At 39.6% G+C, this 21,964-nt stretch overlaps 1 protein-coding gene across 3 annotated transcripts in view; it reads right to left on the reverse strand.

Moving 5' to 3' along the window:
- LOC131369248 (glucocorticoid receptor-like) overlaps positions 1-18,538 on the reverse strand; it is a 48,630-nt gene extending 30,092 nt beyond the window's left edge. The window contains exons 1-2 of one of the 3 annotated variants that reach the window (XM_058415774.1): positions 17,948-18,538; positions 15,196-16,211 (exon numbers count right to left, since the gene is read on the reverse strand). In XM_058415774.1, coding sequence (XP_058271757.1) covers positions 15,196-16,202 — 1,007 coding nt within the window. In that variant the 5' untranslated portion in view covers positions 16,203-16,211; positions 17,948-18,538. Of the gene's footprint in view, positions 1-15,195; positions 16,212-17,497; positions 17,903-17,947 lie in introns of those variants that run through there. The other 2 variants (XM_058415775.1, XM_058415773.1) reach the window with 2 other exon arrangements.
- Positions 18,539-21,964: the final 3,426 nt, after the last annotated feature.

Consider the following 21,964-nt stretch of genomic DNA (forward strand, 5'->3'; position numbering starts at 1 on the left):
CACACTGTACACACGGTACACACACACACTGTATATACACACTGTACACACGGTACACACACACACTGTATATACACACTGTACACACGGTACACACACACACTGTATATACACACTGTACACACACACACTGTATACACACTACACACACAATGAACACACACACTGAACACACACACACTGAACACACACAGGACACACACTGAACACACACACAGTATACACACACTGAACACACACAGTATACACACACTGAACACACATACAGTATACACACACTGAACACACACACAGTATACACACACTGAACACACACACAGTATACACACACTGAACACACACACAGTATACACACACTGAACTGCAATAGTGTTTATTAACCAAAAGTGATGAATGTAACCTGCATTTAGAATGACCTGAGTAGCTCACAGTTCTACACACAACTGGTATGATTCATCTCACACACACACACACACACACACACACACGTGGTGAATGTTCAGCAGTTCACACACACAGATATAAGACATTTGTTTATAGATGAAGGTTATACGCGCATCAGTCCCGAGCTTTTTGCAGAATCACACATAAACACAAAGCAAAACTCGCTCGCAGTGCCCGGAGGATCTCCATAGCAACCGACGCCATGGAGACAGCCATTAAAAAAATCAATCATTTGTTCTGTTGTAACGTGCTGCCTTTCTGCTCCTCAAAACCACGTTATCGATCACACATACACTGCTAATTACACCCAACCTGTGACATCACCACACACAGATAAATACATCATCATTATTTTACTCTGTAACAACAGTCATAACAACCAAAATCCATCTGAAACATCTTAAACAAGCTTCTCCCTTATAAGCCACCTTGAAGAAAACAATTTCATCTTTTTCCCCTTCCTTATTTAACGGAGTACTTTTCCATGGCATACGCAATTCGCTTCCTAATTCTGCTGCAAACAGAACTAATTTCGTCTGTGGAGAAAACCATTTCGCTGTGGGGGAAAAACACAGAGAGGAATGTAATTACTAGATGAAAAGCTCTTGTAGCAGACCAGGGGAAAAAGGTTGCACAAATACATTAGTGGAAAAGCTTTAAGAGAGCAACGCAGCGGGAGATTTTCCCTTAATACCGTGTGTAGAAAAAGGAATCCGAAGTTAAACAACCATCATACAAACAGCACAGGCATAGGAAACGGAGTGTGTCGAATGTGTGTGAGAGGACGAGAGGGACGTGCTGCTACACACTCAATCTAGCCTTCTGTAGAAATGTCTCTATTGACATAACTCAATGTTTATTACCACTTTATACTAACCTACATAAATAATCCCGGAATAAATACTGACTGAATTATCGACGTCTTCTTCATCTTTTCCCTGAGACAGCGAATCGTCTCTCCACACAGATCTTCTGCATCCTCAACACTTGCACCCACTAGCTTCATATCCTCATTTATTCCATCCATATACCTCCTCTTTGCCTCCTGCCTGACAGCTCCATGTCCAGCATTCTCCTACCAATATACTCACTCTCCCGCCTCTGAACACCATCTTAATCTGGCCTCCCTAACTCTGTCCCCCAAACGTCCAACATGAGCCGTCCTTCTGATGTACTCGTTCCTAATCCTGTCCAACCGTCTCACTCCCAAAGAGAACCTCAACACCTTCAGCTCTGCTACCTTCAGCTCTGTCTCCAAACCATACACCATGGCCAGTCTCACCACCGTCTTGTACACCTTCCCCTTGATTCTCGCTGATATTTTTCTATCACAAAGAAGTCGTCTGAATTATCGACTAATGATGCGTTAAGGCGTGGACTAATCCCGAACAAATAAAGAGTTAATGTTAATGACGATGTGTCTTAGGATGAGTTTGTTAGGTAGGGCTAAAGGGAACGGTAGTATAGTGTGAATAAAATGTACTAAACACAGCACAACATATCAGAGTGTTAAGAACAGAGTGAAAGACAAAACAAAGAAGAGCCAACAGCAAATGCTGCGTGATTGATGAAATGCTCAGCAATGTGCCAAGTTACCCATCAGTCTTTGTGACTCTTTTACACTTTCATTTATTTTCTTCCTTTCTTTCATTTCTCCAAACAAATCTCTGATCCAACAGCTTTCTCTGTGGCACATCATCCAAAATCCTAAATAAACTCCAGCTCGTCCTCATCAGCTCACCGGTTCTCGCTCTCATGACCGCTTCACTCCGGGTCTTCTCCAGCATCGTGTCCCACAAAAGACAATTCAACAGAGAATTCCTTCTCTTCGCTCACAAAGCTCTCCATAAACAGGATGAATCTATCCTCTATCACTCGCCTTCCTGTTGTTACTGTTCCTCCGATGCCAAATTCCTGTCTCTAGAGAGCTTCAGGAACGAGTCCTAACACCACAGGAATAAGTTTGCATTTGAGCATCATTCCATCTGCTTCCATCATCCTGAAGTCAGCAGTTTTGTTTGAACAGGTTTTGGGTTAAATGCCTGAAATCTGAAATCAGGTCTGCGGTGATATTTTCCAAGCTCAAGATATTTTCACGTTTTATTCCACAACAGTAATCCCTCTCTCCTAATGTTTTAAGATTTTATATGGATCTGTAATGAGTGGCTAAACAGGACTACAGGGGACGATGTCAGGGACAGTAAAAGTCTTCACACCGAACAGGAAACTAATCTACTGCAGCCTCATTGTGTTTATCCTGATTTCACGCTCTTACTTTCTGAACTTCCAACTCCAACGTTTCATTCATTCAGATACTTCCACAGAAAGTGCAGAGTGGACGAGCTGGCTTGTTCTCATAACCTCCTACTGTGAAATTGTTCGTGGCGGATGTGAATGCTAATGCTTTCAACCAGAATTAGGAATTGAAGCTAATGAAAAGAAAGAAAGAAGTAATCAGGAGGCCAAACCAACAGCCCAGATGTCATGAAGCAAAAACAGGTTCTCTTCTGCGTGAGTTTGCTGACAGACAGATGATGTGTTTCCCTTTTTTTTGTCACCGGTTGCTATGAATCTGTCTGCCGCGGGTTCCTGAGAGTCTCGGGTATGACATTTTAACAGGAGCATGCTGACCAGAGGCCAAAACAGTCATCACATGGAAGGAGCCACGGATGACATCAGCAGATAGATTTGAGCAGGAACATGAGGACCAGGAGTCAAGAGGAGGCAGATAAATGTTCCTTCTGAAGCCATGAGGATGAGAGAGATGTCAAAGTGAATTCACATGTCTGATAATTCAGAGGGAGAAGACGTGAGACGAGAGCGAGAATTCAAGAAATCTGAAAGAAGGGCAGATCAGTTGTCTAAACTTCCTTTATTTTACTGTGATATTTTTCATTTTCATTTATTATCCCTTCTCGCTCTCTCTCTTCCTCTCTCGCTCCTGTAAAATGTACCTTTCACTCCTCGGTTCCTGTTCTGACACCAGCTACTCACTGGGTGTGGTGTGTAACATCATTAATCTCATCCACATGACGGATGAGTAGATCTCCTCAGCTCCACAGTTTAACATCAGAGCAGGCTAGTAAGAATTATTGCTCACAAATATGTTTTTTTAATCTCCAAAGAAACAGGAAATGGTTCGATTTGCTCTGGTGTATTGAACTCAATCATATTAACTGATGCCGCCTGAAAGCTCCGCCCCCTTTCCCCTGCTCTAGAACGGACTCAGAAAACAAACGTCTTCTCCTTTACTGGACTTCAGCGTACGCCTGGCTGCTTCCTCTTCATCATTTCAAGTGAAGCGATTAATTAAGGCGCTCGGAGCAACGCTGGCGCTCGTCTCACTCAGTGCTCCTCAGTGTTTACTTCTCACTTCACATGTTTCTAACTCAGCCAACAAGAAACAGAACAATAACACACGTCTTCCACTTCCAATGCCCAGGATTAAAAAGCAGCTAAGAAGCAGAAGACGTCTCAGCTGGATGTCAGTGACGGCAGTAAACCAAGCAGAACGCGTCAAACTTTCAATAATGAAATGGACGGAGACTTTTATGATGTAAGAAACATGCAGCTTCTTTTGCTTTAGGTGCTCAATATTTCATGCACTGACTGAGTCGGACAGTGGAGGTGTTCTGGTGTTGCTTTGTGTGGAAAATAAATCAAATCTTCAGTCATTTTCCTCTCCAGTGTTTTGAGAATTACTTTTCCTTTTTTTTTTTTTACCTTTCTCTTTTGCTCTTTCAACTAAACTTCATTCTGAAGAAATAAAACTAAAAGCGCCGTCATGCTCCACACCTTGCTAAACGCTCATGTGGTACCATCACCTAATATTGTACACAGTCCGGAATTTCGACATTCCAACATTTAAAGTCTACACTCAGGACTATACCGTAGATCTGAGCGGTTTGTTTGTGTTAAACGTGGATGGAGGCCTGTATTCCGTCTCTTACGTAAACGTCCTAGTGAGTTACGAGTCGACAAAATAATTGCTGCCATTTGCAGCCCAGACTTCTAGATGATTATGATCGGGTTTATTGGCCATTTAGACAGAAATGACCTTGTGTTTTCCTGTGTTTCTTAGAAACGGTGAAGATGAAACATGTCGCATCATTCAGACGTTTATTTCCCAAAATATATACGACACGTCTGCTTGCCAGAGCTCATCAGAGAAACTGATGGAAATGATAAAGCTGCAAGAAAATCAAAAGATATTTTACCCCCCTCAACCCCCCCATCCCCCCCCACACGCACACTCACACTAACACTAACACAAACCATGTAATGTATTCATCTACGTTAACAAACAGAACCTAGTTCTGAACATCAGTCTGCACTTTTTACAGTTTTGCACAATCTGAGTGGGCGGAGCTAAACACCTGTCAGTTACGCCTTTGATCCCGAGGAAGGAATTTCAATCACAAACGTCACATCGCTCAACAATTAATGGAATTGTTTTGGTAATGGACGTCTGAGGTCCAGCTCTGAGCTGTGAGTCATTTTGGTCGAAAGAACACTTTATTAGTGTGAGTCCTGTGAGTAATCGCTCGGCTCGGTGAATATGGACGGGATGTGCGTCTGTGTTGTGTGAGGGGTTGTGTTAGCTGTGTGTGTGTGTGTGTGTGTGTGTATGTCCACATGTCTAATAAACACTGCCTCACTTTTTCCTCACCACCGTCACCTCTGGATTACTCATTAGGGATGAATTTCAGTTTAAAATTTATTTATCTTTTTTATATACATATGTTTTTTTGTAAAGCTGCTTAGGGATACTGTCCACTGTGAAAATTCTCCATTCACCCTTTTTTAACTTAAGCATCTTACCAAACCCTATAACACCCTAAAAAAATATTTTCAAAGACAAGCTTCTGAACAAACTCTAATCTGATTCTGACTGACGGACCGAGTCTGATTGACAGAGTGTGTTTATGTATAGTGTAGAAACTTAGAAACTCTGCTAGTGTCACACACACATATGTGCACACACACACACACACACAATCACAATCAGAACCACAATCCGTGATAAATTATGCATGAGCAGATCTGGGCAAACAAAGGTGAAATACGACAGCAGGTCAGAGTAAATAAAACATGATGAAGCCAAGCTTAAAATAGAGGTTACGAAACCTGGGGCTCTGTTGATTCTGGGTTTTTCTCAAAGCTGAAATTAAGTCATGTTCAAACACACAGATCGACATGGTCAGATGGTTAAAGTACATCCTAAATGATCATTTTATGGTTAAAGCTCTAAACCACACACACACACACACAGACACACACACACACACACAGCACATTCACGTTGTGATTTAGTTTTTGCTGTAACTGATCCTCTCAATAGAAAGTGGCGCTGCTCTTCACATCTTTAGATAGTTTCATAAAGATCAATTAAAAAAGATTAGAAGTTAAAACCTATAAATAAATAAATAAATAAATAAATAAATTCAGTAGCAGATGATTAGTTTTGTGTTGTTTTGTGGAGTTACTAAAAATTCTTACACTTACTACACTGTTATGTTCTTGTAGGAAAAAAAATTTTTTTTAATTATTTTTTAAAAATTAATTATTTCTTTTTATTAGCTTTTTATTAAATAATAATAATTATTATTATTAAATTTTATATATATGTATATATACACGTATATATATATATATATATATATATATATATATATATATATATATATATATATATATATATATATATAAACACTGGAAGCAGATTTCTACTCCATCTACTTATATATTTTATATATTTATTTTTTAACTCATTTTTGTTGGTTTTCATTTATTTTTGTAGGTTATTTTTAAAGATTTGTTTTTAAACACTGGTAAATGGATTACTAAAAATTCTTACACTTACTACACTTATGTTCTTGTAGGAAAAAAAAAAATTTAAATTATTTTTTAAAAATTAATTATTTCTTTTTATTAGCTTTTTATTAAATAATAATAATTATTATTATTAAATTTTATATATATGTATATATATACGTATATATATATATATATGTATATATATACGTATATATATATATATATATATATATATATATATATATATATATATATATATATATTTCCATTTGTTTATATATATATATAAACACTGGAAGCAGATTTCTACTCCATCTACTTATATATTTTATATATTTATTTTTTAACTCATTTTTGTTGGTTTTCATTTATTTTTGTAGGTTATTTTTAAAGATTTGTTTTTAAACACTGGTAAATGGATTACTGTTTTGCTGCCAGTTTGGTGGGAGATCTGTAAATCTACATCTTACGTTGCTCATGCAAAATACTGTGATATAACTTTAATATTCTGACCCCATGATATTTATAATAAATGTTTGCTAAGCGGAGCTAAAGCACTCAGATACACATCCCCGTGTCGGACAGATGATAGAATGATCCTGATTTTTTGCTGTGGTTCCATTTGGGTTTTAAGCCAAATAACAAACAGTCCAGAACGTTTGAGAAGGCAATAAAAAAATCAGCTATTAAATCACAATTCTCAAACAGATGTTTTTTATTAATGTTTTCTTTTTTTTAAATTCATCCAAAGTGTGTTTACATTCCAAATGTGAGAAAGGGAGAGCAGCAGAGATATCGTTGAAGAAGGCAAATTTTTTAAAAGCTGCCATTTGGGAACGCTTTGGCTTTTATGAGTCTGACAGTAAATAAAAGAGCCACAAGACCTGTTACTCCGGCAACACAACCAATCTGACGATCAGCTATTTCCACCTGTAGCTAGCATTCATGGAAAAAACTGTTGTAGCTAACCAGAGAATGCCCGAACATCTGATCTGTCATTCCATTACAATGACTAAAAGTGTGACTAATTGTGTTGAGAAAAAAAAAGATAACTAAATATCACACTGCTTTTCACTGGAGATCTGTGCTCGCGCTCTGTGGTGGAAAAACAAGGCTTTTGTTTTCTCCTTTATGCCTGTGAGCTGAGGTCCAGTAACTCATCTCTTCACTTACATGACTGAATAAAAGAATGTCAAATTAGAAGAAATAAGCAATTATTTTATTTATTTTAATTAACAAGCTGACGTTATCGATCAAATCTGTGGCAAATAAATAGATCTGAGGAGCCTAGGGAAAATGTGGAATGATCATCTGATTGCAAGTTTTCATGGGGTGGAGCACACTGAGTGGGTGAAGCACACAAGGTGGTTGGAGCACAGTGAGGGGGTGGAGCACAGTGAGGGGGTGGAGTACAGCAAGGTGGTTGGAGCACAGTGAGGGGTGGAGTACAGCAAGGTGGTTGGAGCACAGTGAGGGGGTGGAGCACAGTAAGGGGTGAAGCACAGTAAGGGGTGGAGCACAGCAAGGTGGTTGGAGCACAGTGAGGGGCTGGAGCAGAGTTAAAGGGTGGAGTACAGCAAGGTGGTTGGAGCACATTGAAAGGGTGGAGTACAGCAAGGTGGTTGGAGCACAGTGAGGGGGTGGAGCACAGTAAGGGGTGAAGCACAGTAAGGGGTGGAGCACAGCAAGGTGGTTGGAGCACAGTGAGGGGCTGGAGCAGAGTTAAAGGGTGGAGTACAGCAAGGTGGTTGGAGCACAGTGAAAGGGTGGAGTACAGCAAGGTGGTTGGAGCACAGTGAAAGGGTGGAGTACAGCAAGGTGGTTGGAGCACAGGGGGTGGAGTACAGCAAGTTGATTGGAACACAGTGAGGGGATGGAGCACATTGAGGGAGTGAAGCACAGCAAGGTGGTTGGAGCACAGCAAGGTGAGTGGAGCACAGTGGGGGGTGGAGAACAGCAAGGTGAGTGGAGCACAGTGAGGGGGTGGAACACAGTGAGGGGTGGAGCACAGTGAGAAGTGGAGTACAGCAAGGTGGTTGGAGCACAGTGAGGGGATATAGCATAGTGCGACGGTGGAGCACAGTGAAAAGGTGGAGCAGTGAGGTGGGTGGAGCACAGTGAGACGGTTGAGCACACTGAGAGGGTGGAGCACAGTGAAAAGGTGGAGCAGTGAGGTGGGTGGAGCACAGTGAGACGGTTGAGCACACTGAGAGGGTGGAGCACAGTGAGAGGGGGTGGAGCACAGCGAGGGGTGGAGCAGACTGAGAGAGGCTGATTGAGGTGTGATAACCTGAAGAAACTGATTCTATACATTTAACGTATTTAAATAAACTTCATGTGAGATAATGATTCAAACACAGATCACAAAAAAAAAACAACAGAAATAACAAACTGGTCTGAAAGCCTGCTGGTGTCGGGATATCATCAGTGCTGTGTTCAAGACCTCACTCTCTCTGAAGAACCGATTAAATAATCCATGACAGCGTTATCACTCGTTACTGTGGGACTCACACATCACAGCCATCACATTAAATAATGTTTATAAAATAAATAAAACCCAGAGAAAGATTAAACACTTCACACTATAAACTCTTCACACTATAAACTCTTCACACTATAAACACTTCACACTATAAACTCTTCACACTATTAGTCCCTCGAGTGACGCTGTAGAAAATATTAGAGTCACTGCTCTTAAGTGTTTAATACACAGCTTCTGATGTAATAACACAGAGATTGAAGGTCATGGAGATATGACCTGAGCTCAGCTGCTGGTGAGAAATGGGACGCACGCTTTGTACATGTCTTTGTACACACACACACACACACACACACACACACACACACAAACACTCGTTTCTACCTTCAAGTCTGAGAGACAGATAGATAGATAGATTTAGTAGTTAAAGAATGAAGTAAAAAAGATTAGAGGTGGCTGTGTGTGTGTGTGTGGCTTCATTCAGAGACACAGCCACCGTTTCCTAAACAAATGAGAAAAAAGAGAAAAGCCTTGTTTTTAATTAAGCAGCGACGCAAACTGTAATGTGAGGAGAGCGACAGAGATAGAGAGTGAGAGAGAGAGAGAGACAGAGAGAGAGAGAGAGAGAGAGAGAGAGTTAGAGAGAGAGAGAGAGAGAAAGAGAGAGAGACAGAGGGAGAGAGAGAGAGAAAGGGAGAGAGAAAACTAACCGTGCTAATGCTTCTCTTCCCTGTTAATTGTTTGATGATAAATTCTCCAGTCTGCTTGATAAAGAGTACCTGCAAATTGGTTTGAAAAAAATAATAAAAAGATCACACACTGAGTTGACGCTGCTGCTGTGATTCGATTATAAACCAATGAATTTCTCTTTCAACAGAGTTGAAAGTGGTGACACGGCAGAGGAAATGGCACCCAAGTCGATCTCCAGGGCTTAGGTGGATGTGAGCAGAAGCTAGTTTCATCTCTGGCCTGATGAAGAGATCTGAAAGCATTTCTCTCAAGTACACAGGCATATTGACAGAGAGAGAGAGAGAGAGAGAGAGAGAGAGAGAGAGAGAGAGAGAGAGCTTCAAATGGCAACTAAACGAAGGATAATTATAGTTAAAAAAAAAACCCTGCACAGCACTGCTAGGTGAACTGCCAGGGGACAAGCGGTGAGGACACGCCCACTAACTGACCTGGACTGATGTGTCTGGATGAGAAGATCAGGAGAAGCCTCAGATTTCTGGCTGACCTTCTTAAAACACTGTGTCCTGAATTAAACTCCACGCTTCAGGCTCTCACGTTTAAGAGTGCTATAAAATATTTGCAGGTTCTGTAACACATTTCTTCGGAAAGGTAAACATCTCAAACTTAAACCTGGAAGACTATAAACCTGTAGGATCGGCCGTGGCGCTTGTTTTCCTGTTATTTACCTCATTATGACGCAAACGTATTTTTTAAAAATATATATATTAATGTTATAGGGAACATAACCACTCTTAAGGGCTCTCGATAAACTGAAGGAGCAATTCAACATCCCTCACCACGCCTTAGATACTTTATATTCAAAAGTTTTGGCGCCCCCACCCGCCTACTCCCACAGGCCATGTGATCACACAAGAGTCTCATTAGAGATTTCCTTGCATCCCTTTATTATGCAATACTTAGGAAATATTCTGCTATGGCTGCCTCTTCTTTATCTAAAAAAAAACAACCATTTCGATTTCACAAAAAAAGTCAAAGTAAATACGCTGTTATCTGAGGAAATGGACATACTGTGATAACAACATATATAAGTTAAGTTCAGGGAAACTAATAATGAATCTGTGGAGAGAAATCCACCATGAACGACTCATGAATATTTCATCCTATTAACAATCTAATTAAAATCCGCTTTACAGTAGAGTGTCTAAGATTAATTTTGTGATGAATTTGACTCTTTCTTCAGTCAGTTTTCACAACATTACTCACTATGTCTTGAAGTTAAACATTCAAAATGAAATGTAATGAAATTCAGACCTATTGTCTCCTGACGTCATGGCAAAAGGAACATGCCTTTAATTGTCCTGACACGCCTTTAACTGTCCGCATCATAGGCTAGTTAATGAGTTTTTTGAGTTTTAATATCAAATCAATCGGTCATACAGGAGGATGGTTCGAGGGAGGGATGGAGAATAAGCTGACTGTACAGTCATCATGTATGACCTTAAATGTAGGAGCTTTCTTGATTGGTGAGGTCTGTTACAACTCATAATTCGTCTGGATTTCCTAGAGGTTTCCTGACGGGTTTAGACACAGGGTCAGATGTTAGACCTTTTCCATCTCTTCATGCGTATGACAGTGAATGCTATCTGGACATGTTGACATCGTTTCCATAAGTAACTAGCTCAAACTCAAGCACCTGTACATCAGACACGCCGCATAATAAAGATTAATAATAATTTCTTTTTAACAAAGAAAAAAAAAAAATCGCTGCTGTGGTGGAGTATTTCGTTAGGAATAATTACAATAATTATGGAAAGAGTCTTAGTGTGTTTTGGAAAGTTTTCGGCAGGGGAGGTGGGAGGTGTTTTTGGAAAGAGAGAGAGGAAGAGAGAGATGGTGAGAGAGATGGTGAGAGAGAGAGAGAGAGAGATGTTGAAAGAGATGGTGAGAGAGAGAGCAAGAGAGAGAGAGAGAGATGATGATGATGATGAGAGAACGCTCACTAATGGTGATTGTAATAACTTGGAAGTAACTTTTCTCAGACATTTCCATTCTTATTAAATGGTAACACACAACCCTGTGCTGTTATATGAAAATAATCCACTTGGGATTACAGATAAGCCGTGTCGTTTCACAGAACCCTGCGGCGGATTATTTTCATATATCTGTTCGGTCTGTTGTGTGTTAATGCTTACATAAAAATATTATCTTTCCAGTAAACACCTTCAACTCAGCAACACTGACAACGACACTGCCTCAGAGTCACATGTCCTCACTTTCGCCTCTGTGGGAAATCAGAGCTGATTTAAATAAAATGAATATAGTGAAGCTGCCCACAATCCTGCCAAAATGTAAAATGAGTTGTGGCTGGGGATTTTTCTGTTGTTGTTTTTCTACAAAAAAAAAACCTTTCAGGAGCTTTAACTGACCACTAACATGTCCAGTGGTTTAAACCAGTGGCGCTGAGGTCTGACAAATCTTTATTACAAAAACCCCAACCTATTACAGAATTGACTTGTAAACAGATCATAAATGCTGTTAAATATTTGGTAGATATTTGCCTACCTTAATTAACTGGATCTAAAACTAGAACACTACATTATGAAACTTTATAGCGTGCCGTTATTTGTTTGTGATCCAGTCGTCTGCATAAAACGTCGACTCAAAGCAAATTGATTCGAGTAATAAAGTAATATCTGTGGAGTGCAAACAGGATTTTTACTGCCCCATTTTCAATGTGCTTATGATATTAACTCATTTAAACCCCGTCTGCTTTCACTGAACACACACACACACACACACAGCAATGTGATGATACACACTTCTGACAGAACCGACACACTTCATTGACACTAATTATCTCTTCAAGTAATTATTTTAATATCACTGATAGAAAAGCATGTCAACTGTTTAATCAAAGTTAAGTGTAACAACCTCTACTGTAAATAAGGTTTGGGCCTAGATAAAGAACATTTAAATGCACTAATAGTTCCATGTCACTTTTACTCATCTCTATTTCCTGGTGGAAAGGTTTCTCACCAGTCTATTAAAAAAAAAAAACCCCTAAGAAACGGCAACGTGGCAGAAATAATTTATTAATAATAATTAATAATAATGATAATAATAAAGACTGAAATTGATCTAATAAAAATGTTCTTTTAGACTGAGTGTATGAGGTTTCTACTGATGTTCTGTTCACTTCTAGCTACCCAGAGTCCTGGTTCTGCTGGGAGAGAAAAAAAACAAACATAAATAAATGCTCATGTTGTATGAAATAAAAGGGAAATCCCAGTTCTTGTTCTGGTCACTGCTGCACTAATAAAAAAAAACCCCCAAAAAAGCACCACTCCTAGAAAATCGAAGATCGTGAGAAATTTTCAGCTTTCAGCTTTGTAATGACATAACGGCTGTCCACACCCCCTTCTTTTCTCTCTTTTTGAGGTCATATCCTCATACCACTACTCAGCCACTCAACTCTTCCTCCCTCTCTTCCTCAGACCCGTGTTTCTGCTCAGATCTTAGCATGTCTGTGAACATCTCATCACGGAAGGGCAGCTCATCACTACAAATAAATCCCGTTTACTTCTACACGACATCCCCGTGTCAAGATCTTGTGATCTCAACGCACAACTCTCAGATGACTCCATCTGACAATTCGTGAAGCCTTGAGGTAGACCTGTACCTCCAGTTATCCTTCCCTGACCTCATTAACCTGACAGTTTCTCCTTAACATCAGGAGGATCAGCAGGCCATTTTTATCCACAGAGACAGCTCAGGCGCTTAATTATTCCACTGTCGTGTCAAGACTGGATTACTCCACCTCGCTCCCAAACCACCAAACACCACAGCACGCCATACCAAACCCACAACACCCCACCTGTTGCTGCATTCCCTCCACTGATACTCACCTACACAGCCAAACTGCCCAGTCCCTGATTACACTTAGCAAATCCTGCTCTGAAACACATTCTTTACACATCATGACTTGACCCATCGTACCGCATGATACAAGTAATATACATGCATCAAGGGTCTTCTCCTTCCTGAAACCCAGGTGGTGGAAAAAAGCTCCTTTAAGCTGATTATCTGAGTCACTGGCTGTTTTTTTTTCTTTTTGCCTGATGCCAGGAAAAAGGTGGATCGAATATCAGAGAAAAAAAAACCCAACAATGAATCTGATTCTGTAGCAAATAGGATCTGAATTTGTAGAAAATTTTTTTTTTAAAGTGGAAATATTTACATAATAAGACTACATTACACATACACTGATCAGGCATAACATTATGACCACTGACAGGTGAAGTGAATAACACTGATGATCTCCTCATCATGGCACCTGTTAGTGGGTGGGATATATTAGGCAGCAAGCGAACATCTTGTCCTCAAAGTTGATGTTAGAAGCAGGAAAAATGGGCAAGTGTAAGGATTTGAGCGAGTTTGACAAAGGGCCAAATTGTAATGGCTAGACTTTCAGAGCATCTCCAAAACTGCAGCTCTTGTGGGGTGTTCCCGGTCTGCAGTGGTCAGTATCTATCAAAAGTGGTACAAGGAAGGAACAGTGGTGAACCGGCGACAGGGTCATGGGTGGCCAAGACTCATTGATGCACGTGGGGAGCGAAGGCTGACCCGTGTGATCCGATCCAACAGACGTTGCTCAAATTGCTGAAGAAGTTAATGCTGGTTCTGATAGAAAGGAGTCAGAATACACAGTGCATGACGGGTCAGGGCTGTTTTGACAGCAAAAGGGGGACCAACACAATATTAAGCACGTGGTTATAATGTTATGCCTGGTCGGTGTATATTTCTTGTTTTTAGCTATATATATTTTTCCTGTATTTTTTCCAGTGCTTAAAAAATTATCAACATATAAAACATATATAAAATCAGCTTGGTGTCAGTATCAGATACCTGATTCAGTGCCAATATAAGAAAAGAAGAAGTCATATCTTTCCATCTCATGCCAAGTTGTAAGAACAATTTCCAAAATGAAAGAAAATACATGACATAACTGTTGAAGTGTAATAATAGCCATCGAACCACATATCTTTTCTGTTCCCTTTTTATCATTTGATTATTTAAAGGAATATTTCTGTCTCCCTCACCTAGTGTTCACCGTGAGCATTTCTGTTATTTCCACCTCACACGTTGCTTAGAGAAGGTAATTATTTGTTTATTTTACTTCCGTCCAGCTGTATTCACTACCGAATTCAAATAGGAGGAGAGTCTGGGGCACAAACGCTATGTGAGCAATTTACAGAACAGAATATCAAGCCAAGATTACAGAATGTCCACTATAAAGCATATGAGATGTGAAGATAATTATCATGACACGCTGCAAACGATACACGATGTAGGCAAATTAACGATACATGATATAGGCAAATACTTAAACGACAACAACATCCTGCTGAAGGGGACGAATATGATGACGAATAAAAATCGTTCCCATCCTTTCTGTCAGCAGCCTTCAGAGAATATTTCCTACTTCCTCTTTTGTCTGTGATGTTGAAGCTAGTTCTATGGCATGAATGAAATCTAGTAAAAAAAATTTCCAGGAAATGAAAAACTAGCAACATACTTTCTTACATCTGTGCTGTTAATTAAATCAAGCTTGAATTTATTTAATGAAACGCCTGTTTACCACTTTTTAATTCAGCTGCATTTTGATCCAATTTCTCATAACCGGTCAGCCCAACTCACACATACACACACACATACACATACAATAAATACAAACAGAGCGTAATCAGCTCAGATGACACTCCTACCTGCTGCATGTGTAGGTGGAAGGGCCGGGTTGAGACACAGACCTGTTGGCTCTCTGTATCACGGACGTGTCTCTAAATCCATTTCCCTGAATCCAGCTATCATTTCCAGTTGCCGAAGGGCCATATACACCTAACACAGGCTTCTGGTTCGGTAAAGAGGCACTGACTCCATAGTGATATGGCTGGCTGTCCATGCTCAGACTGATGGACGCTCCAGGATTGCTGGACATTGCCGTCATCTGACAGTAGCCTCTCCTCTCATTTTCTTGCTTGATCACGCCAGGTGTGCACAACTGAATAAAATCTGGATCTTTCTCTGTCTTTATGACAGGAACATTGAGGTCATGTTCCAGAATCTGCTGTGGATGTGTTTTATCATTCCCATTAATGTTTTTCCTAGGCAGAGCAGGTTCGCCATCCTTCAGCATGCTGCTATCTGCGAGTGACGCGTCCTCCACCGACAGGGACGGGAAAAAAGCATCGTCGTTTGTCACACAGAACTCGTTGAGGTCTGTAAGAGAGCCAGGAGGCAGCTCCAGACTTTGTAGGATATCCAGCGTGCTCTCTTCTATCAGTCTTACGTTCCCAGACTCATTTTTTTCCGTCTGGTCATAGGAGCCAAAGTCATAGTCAGATTTATCCAAAGAGGAAAACTCCTCCATTTTGAATGTGAAGGTGTCAGGGGTTCGAAAGCACATGTTTTCTGAACTCGAGTTGCGGTTCAAATTGGCAAGGCTCTCCTCCAAGAGAGCCAGGTTATCCTTGGGGTTAAAGCCTTCCTTCATCTTTTGCTGCATCTTGAAGGTTTTAGCGTCTGGCTCGTGAGCATTGTGTCCCATCGATGGCTCCGTGTGAACGTTAACGCTGCTCAGTTTGTTCGAGACGTCACTGGAAGAGGAACTGGTGGGTCCGCTGCTCCCTGGCGTCTGCAGCAGGCCTCTCATGGGATGATCTCTTAAAGATATATTCTTGGCTGGATTATTGCTGAGGTTCAGCCAACAATCCATCTCTCAAGGCTGTGAGACAGAAAGATAAGGTCGTTAGTAAATAAATAACAATAAAAAAAAAAATAATAAAAAATAATAAATAAATAAATAATGTGCTGTGATGATTTTTCAGCTCAACTACACATACATTTAAAACACTGTGTATCATATTAATACCACTTCCTAACTTGTTTAAAAGTTTAAATAAAAGTTTGCGTCAATAATAATAATAATAATAATAATAATAATAATAATAATAATAATAATAATATAATTATTACTATCCAAACTGCAAAACAAATGTAACCAAAAATAAGCAAACATGTACATTGGGCTTGTGCATAAGCAATATAAATAAACTATTTTCTAACATGTTAGTCAGTAAAACTATCAAAAAAAATCTCTCAAAGATAAGCATTAATATAAAAGTCATTCTTTGGTAAAGGACATTTTAAAGAACCCCTTTACGAACAATATGTACCTCGTATCATCCTTTTAAATCTATGTTCAAAACTGTCACCCAGATTAACTCCACTTCCTGCTTCGCTTACAGTTTACAAGCTTAAAAGTTTTTTGTTTGTTTCTAGATTAAGCTTCAAGACTCACGACATTAAACGATTAACGTTTTTAAAACCATAATTCAATGTGATAAATAAACAATAGCAGAACAAACACTGTTGTTAGTCCTTCATAATCTCCAACACTGTGATTCAACATTAGATGAACAGAAAAAAAAATACAAGGTTTATGTTGGTTACCATTAATGAATACAATGTCTATCATTCATTTATTTTACTATTCATAATAATATAGTAATAGTCATGTATATATCATACCACATTGTCGAGAGAGAGAGAGAGAGAGGTGCTGTATAAGACTCATTAACATCTGTAAAAAGGTTAAACCTAAACTGGACACTGAACTGTCTTTATGAAGTCTGTACATATTTATAAACGTAAATAAATGTTAGGAATAAATGCCATGTAGAGAATTAGTGCAACCTGTTGGCTTTGCAGAGCTACTGCAGTCCAAACCCTGCTCACAACGACCTACAAACTCAGGAGATATAATACAATTCACTAGAAAATCTCACACAGCTGTGTGGCTCATAGATCATAGTGCTGGGGTAAAGTTGAGATTTAATATAATAAAGATCCCAACACCATCACATCACATCACACAGCCGTCCGGTTCCTCTGGGCTTCATCTCAATCTCTTGACGGGCGTCATGAAGTTGGTCAGAGAAATGAAACAGAACGAGAGAGAGAGAGAGAGAGAGAGAAAGAGAGAAAGAAAGAAATGCGTTTGCTTCTCACCTGCGACAAACAGACACCAATAACTGACTTCATTTCAGCTTATCCTCGAAATAATCGTAATAATAATTACAATAATAAAAAAATCCGACTGAGTCTTCTTCAGTTCTGTCACGACGAGTTGCGTCTTTACTTCCCCCGCATGTTCGTGTCGACTCCACACACACACACACACACACACACACACAGAGAGAGAGAGAGAGAGAGAGAGAGAGAGAGAGAGAGAGAGAGAGAGAGAGATCGAGCCTTGCGCGTTTTTAAACCGGAAAATAAACTCCAATGAAATAACAAGCAAGTGAATTCCTCAGACTGTTAATCTGCCCACAACAGAACAGCTCTATGCTGCTAGGTGTGGTGTTAAAACTGCGGAATGGCCAACATTACATAAACGGATTGCCAGCTGGATAGATTAGATATAAAACCATAATCAGACAGACGGACAGACAGACTCACATGTGAAGCCGAGGTGTTGTGGCAGTGACGCCTCCTCGAACCCCGCACAGTGACTCCGGCTGTGAAAGTGCTTTACTGCGGTCACAAAACTCAGCACCATGTCCATCAGACCAGATCTTTTTTTTCTTTTTTTTGCTGCTTGATCAGATAGCAGATTGGACGCAAAAAACATTAATCCAATAATAATAATAATAATAATAAAAATCACTCCGTTATCTATTTCGCGCAAACCCTGCAGCTGGCTGAAACTTGATCCGCCAACTATAACGCATGTTTAATGTTATTTACATTTTCATCAGAAAGACTGTCATTTGTTGTTGTTAAGTTTCAGGGTTTTTTTTTTTTTTTTTTATAAAAAGTTGCACAGAAAAGGCAGGAGGTATTAAATGGCGCAGGTCTTTTCGGCAGATGATAAACGGGGCGAAGTGCACGCGCTAACGGAAGAGAAACAGCAAGCCAAACGAAAAGCTCTTTACTGCGCGTCTGATTTGTATTAAAAAAAAATACGGTCTGAAGTTCTGACATGTAAAGCTAAGCTGAGATAGGATAAGTTGCTATAGGTTATGAACACTAAATCATTCCTGAAACGAATAATAATAATAATAATAACAAACTGAATGTACAGCTAAGACTTTGAACTGCTTTGCTGCAAGACAGCACGCGCATGCGCAGTAAACCCTGTCCCTCTTTTCTTTTCTTTTCTTTTCTTTTACAGCTGTATTTTATTTATTTATTCAGTGACAAGAGCATTAATAAAGTGTTCAGATCCGGACAACTAGTGGTTGTTCTGAAGCGGTGGTGATGGTGTTGCTGTAAGGTCTGAAATGAGCGGAATGATTTTTTCCGTCGTGTCAAAGGAGAGCAGAGCTATTTATAGAACAAGTTCATATCAAATAGTTCTGGAGAGAACTTCAACTTCGCAGGCAGGACTATCTGCAGGGGCCCTAATGATTTTTATTATACACTAAAAAACAAAACACACTGAGAACAATGCATCTGAAACTGTCTGAAGCGTCTAGAGTTAACTCTGGAGATCATTTGGCATCTTCAGGGGAATGGAGAGAAAAGAGTGTACAAATCATTGTTACTCAAATCATTCACATTCACAACTTTTTATTTAAATGGTATTTTCTCAGGAAAAGTACATAAACTTAGCAGTAGTCGGAAAGTCTGAGCTTTTTAGTAGCAAGTCCTTTTAGTGGAAGTGTTTTATGGGGGAAACAAACAAACAAACAAACAAAACCATGACTTAAATCAAGTGAGATCATATAAAGGGGGTGTGGTCATCATCAGACAGGAAGTTGACTCAACAGTCTACATATTTATCACGCACACACACACACACACACACACACACACACACACACAGAATTATATACATCAGAGAGAGTTTAATTGTGTGTGTGTGTGTGTGTGAAGTTCATGTCATTTTACAGCTATTTATTCATTTCAAAGTATTTGATACTGTGTTAGGTTGTTTTTTTTACTATGATTGTTACTGAATCTGATCAATCTGACAACATCATACACATGTTTACTGAATCTACGGTGTTTCATGAATATGATATGATAAACGGGGTGAAGTGCACGCTTTAACGGAAGAAAAACAGCGGGATATTGTATGTTCATATAATTTTATATTATAATATGTTTTCGATTAAAGTGGAGTTTTCTTTGTGCTGTTATTGATTGATTAAAGCCATAGATACTGACTGATTACTGATCACATGCCCCTGTGTTTTACTTTACATTGTTGGTCATTTTGATATTTTGGGGTATTTTACATTTTGAGATATATTTATATTTATATACGTTTATTAACATACATTCTTGACTGATAGGATAAATTAACCTGATGAACTGGTTTACAATGACTCTCCCGTGCTTGTATTTGTCGACACTTAAAAGCATGAAATCTGATAAGTTTGGTGGGGAAATAGAGACCAATATCTGACAATCTACCAGCAATGAACTCAACCTACTAAATACCTGATGACTAAATGTAGTCAAATCATGCATTTACAGGAGGAAATGGGCAATAAATTGACCACTTTTACACAACTGCCACCTTTATCTGAAGAGAAGCTGTTTTTCTCAGTCTGAATAGACAGAGAAAGCGTTGTGGAGTACAGGGACATGCAGACCAACACTGCCATGCCAACAAGCTCATTACTGGTTAACGCGCATGGTGCAAGCATGAACATGGGCAATTAATCCAGAGGAGCACAGCCAGAGATGGTCCAACTGGTCTCTCTGGGCCTGAAGGAATCATATTGTACTTTAACCTGGCGAAGCTGAATCAAAGAACAAAACTTCCTCAGATTACCTCTGAAATTAAAGTAAGCCTGCACCTCTGCCATCCCACTTTCTTTGTGGGAGTCGAGTCACAGGTGACCATTTTGTCCTTCATACCCTTTTTTAATGCTGGTGATAAACAATGAGCACCAGGGGAATGAGGAAGGCTCACAGTGGCAGTCTGTAAGCACATTTTCATTTTCACCCAGGTTTCTGGTCATACCTGCTCCAAACAACTGCTCTTCAGGAACTTTCACAACAAGACCTTGGTTATTTTAGCAATAAGCCACGGTTTCCTGTAACTTACAGTAATGTTGCCTGAACACGCAGGCATATAGCACAGAGCTGGATTAAAGTTGGTTCAATGAAGAGGCAGGACAAGTGTGTGAACCTATTACCAGATTTATTAAAGGCAGTACAATTATCATCAATCATCAAGTCCATAGCTAAAACAACACTTTCTAACACGAGAGAATCAAAACCCAGAGACCAGAAGCAGAGCAACACAAACAGCGCTAACAAAATCACAACACGGTATAACTGAGCAAAGAACGAATGATGGAACAGGGAGCAGAGACAGGAGCAAAACTGAATCGGAAACCAGCATGAGCACATGGGGCGTCACCATGGGAACAAGACATTTGTTTTATTGAACAGAAAAAAAAGATTCTGAGAAAAATAATCAAAAGAATAAATTCCCAAATTCTGACGAGTGTGTGAGAACATCATTTAATCAAACACACACATGGACAGATCAGAACACACACTTGCTAACATCATCACCTCATGATCTAATCTGTTTCTGTTACCATCTTTCTTTCCCTAAATCCATATAATAACTCAACTGCAAACCCTTTTTTGTATATTATATTTGGGGAACCTTTCAGTGACCCTGTTCTGAGTAATAGAAAACCCACCACAGTAGGAGATGTTCAGGTTTATTAATCATCACAGCTTTGGCACTGTGCTGCATTATAGCCCATAATTCATCCGAAACATAACAGAGCATCAGGGAAGACAGACACTCCTCAACCAAACCGCACTGACCTAAATAACCAAGCTACTTGTCCGACAACTTCGACACCACATAGCGTGCTATTTATACAACATGATCTACAACATGCCAGCCTTCAACCTCTCCTCTTGTGGCTTCTCATGGAGACTTAGGGGGGATTTTCAAGGGCACTGTGTGATTTTGGTGCCTGTACCAGAGAGGAGCAAATTAAAAATGACAACAATTTAAAAAGATTGACACAGAACATAAATAAACTCTGCACTTCCTGTTTATTCAGTGCCGCTGAGTGAAGACGGACCTGCTTACGCTTGCTCTGCTCATGGATGATTTGCTGTCTGCAGTCAGACACCATGCCTTAATGTAGGTGAATCATTCTGACCGGATTTTCTGATCTGTACATGCACACAGTTTTCTCAATGGGGCCATCACACATCCAGAACGTTCATGGTGCAACTTAATGCAAGAGAGAAGTGACTTATATTTGGAAAGTGTTTCGCAAGAATGCATGATTGCAGCACTAGAAAAACTCTTAACCTTCTCACAAAATCTGAAAATATATGAATTATACAAGCCTGAAAATGAATGTGTTACACAATGACAGTGACACAATGACACAAATGTGTTACACAGTGACAGTTACAACAAATCAGTAATTCTTCTAATGGAAAATAATCCACAATGACAGTGTGCTGGAAGAGAAATTAGTG

This window comes from Hemibagrus wyckioides, linkage group LG18 (assembly GCF_019097595.1).
Source record: "Hemibagrus wyckioides isolate EC202008001 linkage group LG18, SWU_Hwy_1.0, whole genome shotgun sequence".
NCBI lineage: Eukaryota > Metazoa > Chordata > Actinopteri > Siluriformes > Bagridae > Hemibagrus > Hemibagrus wyckioides.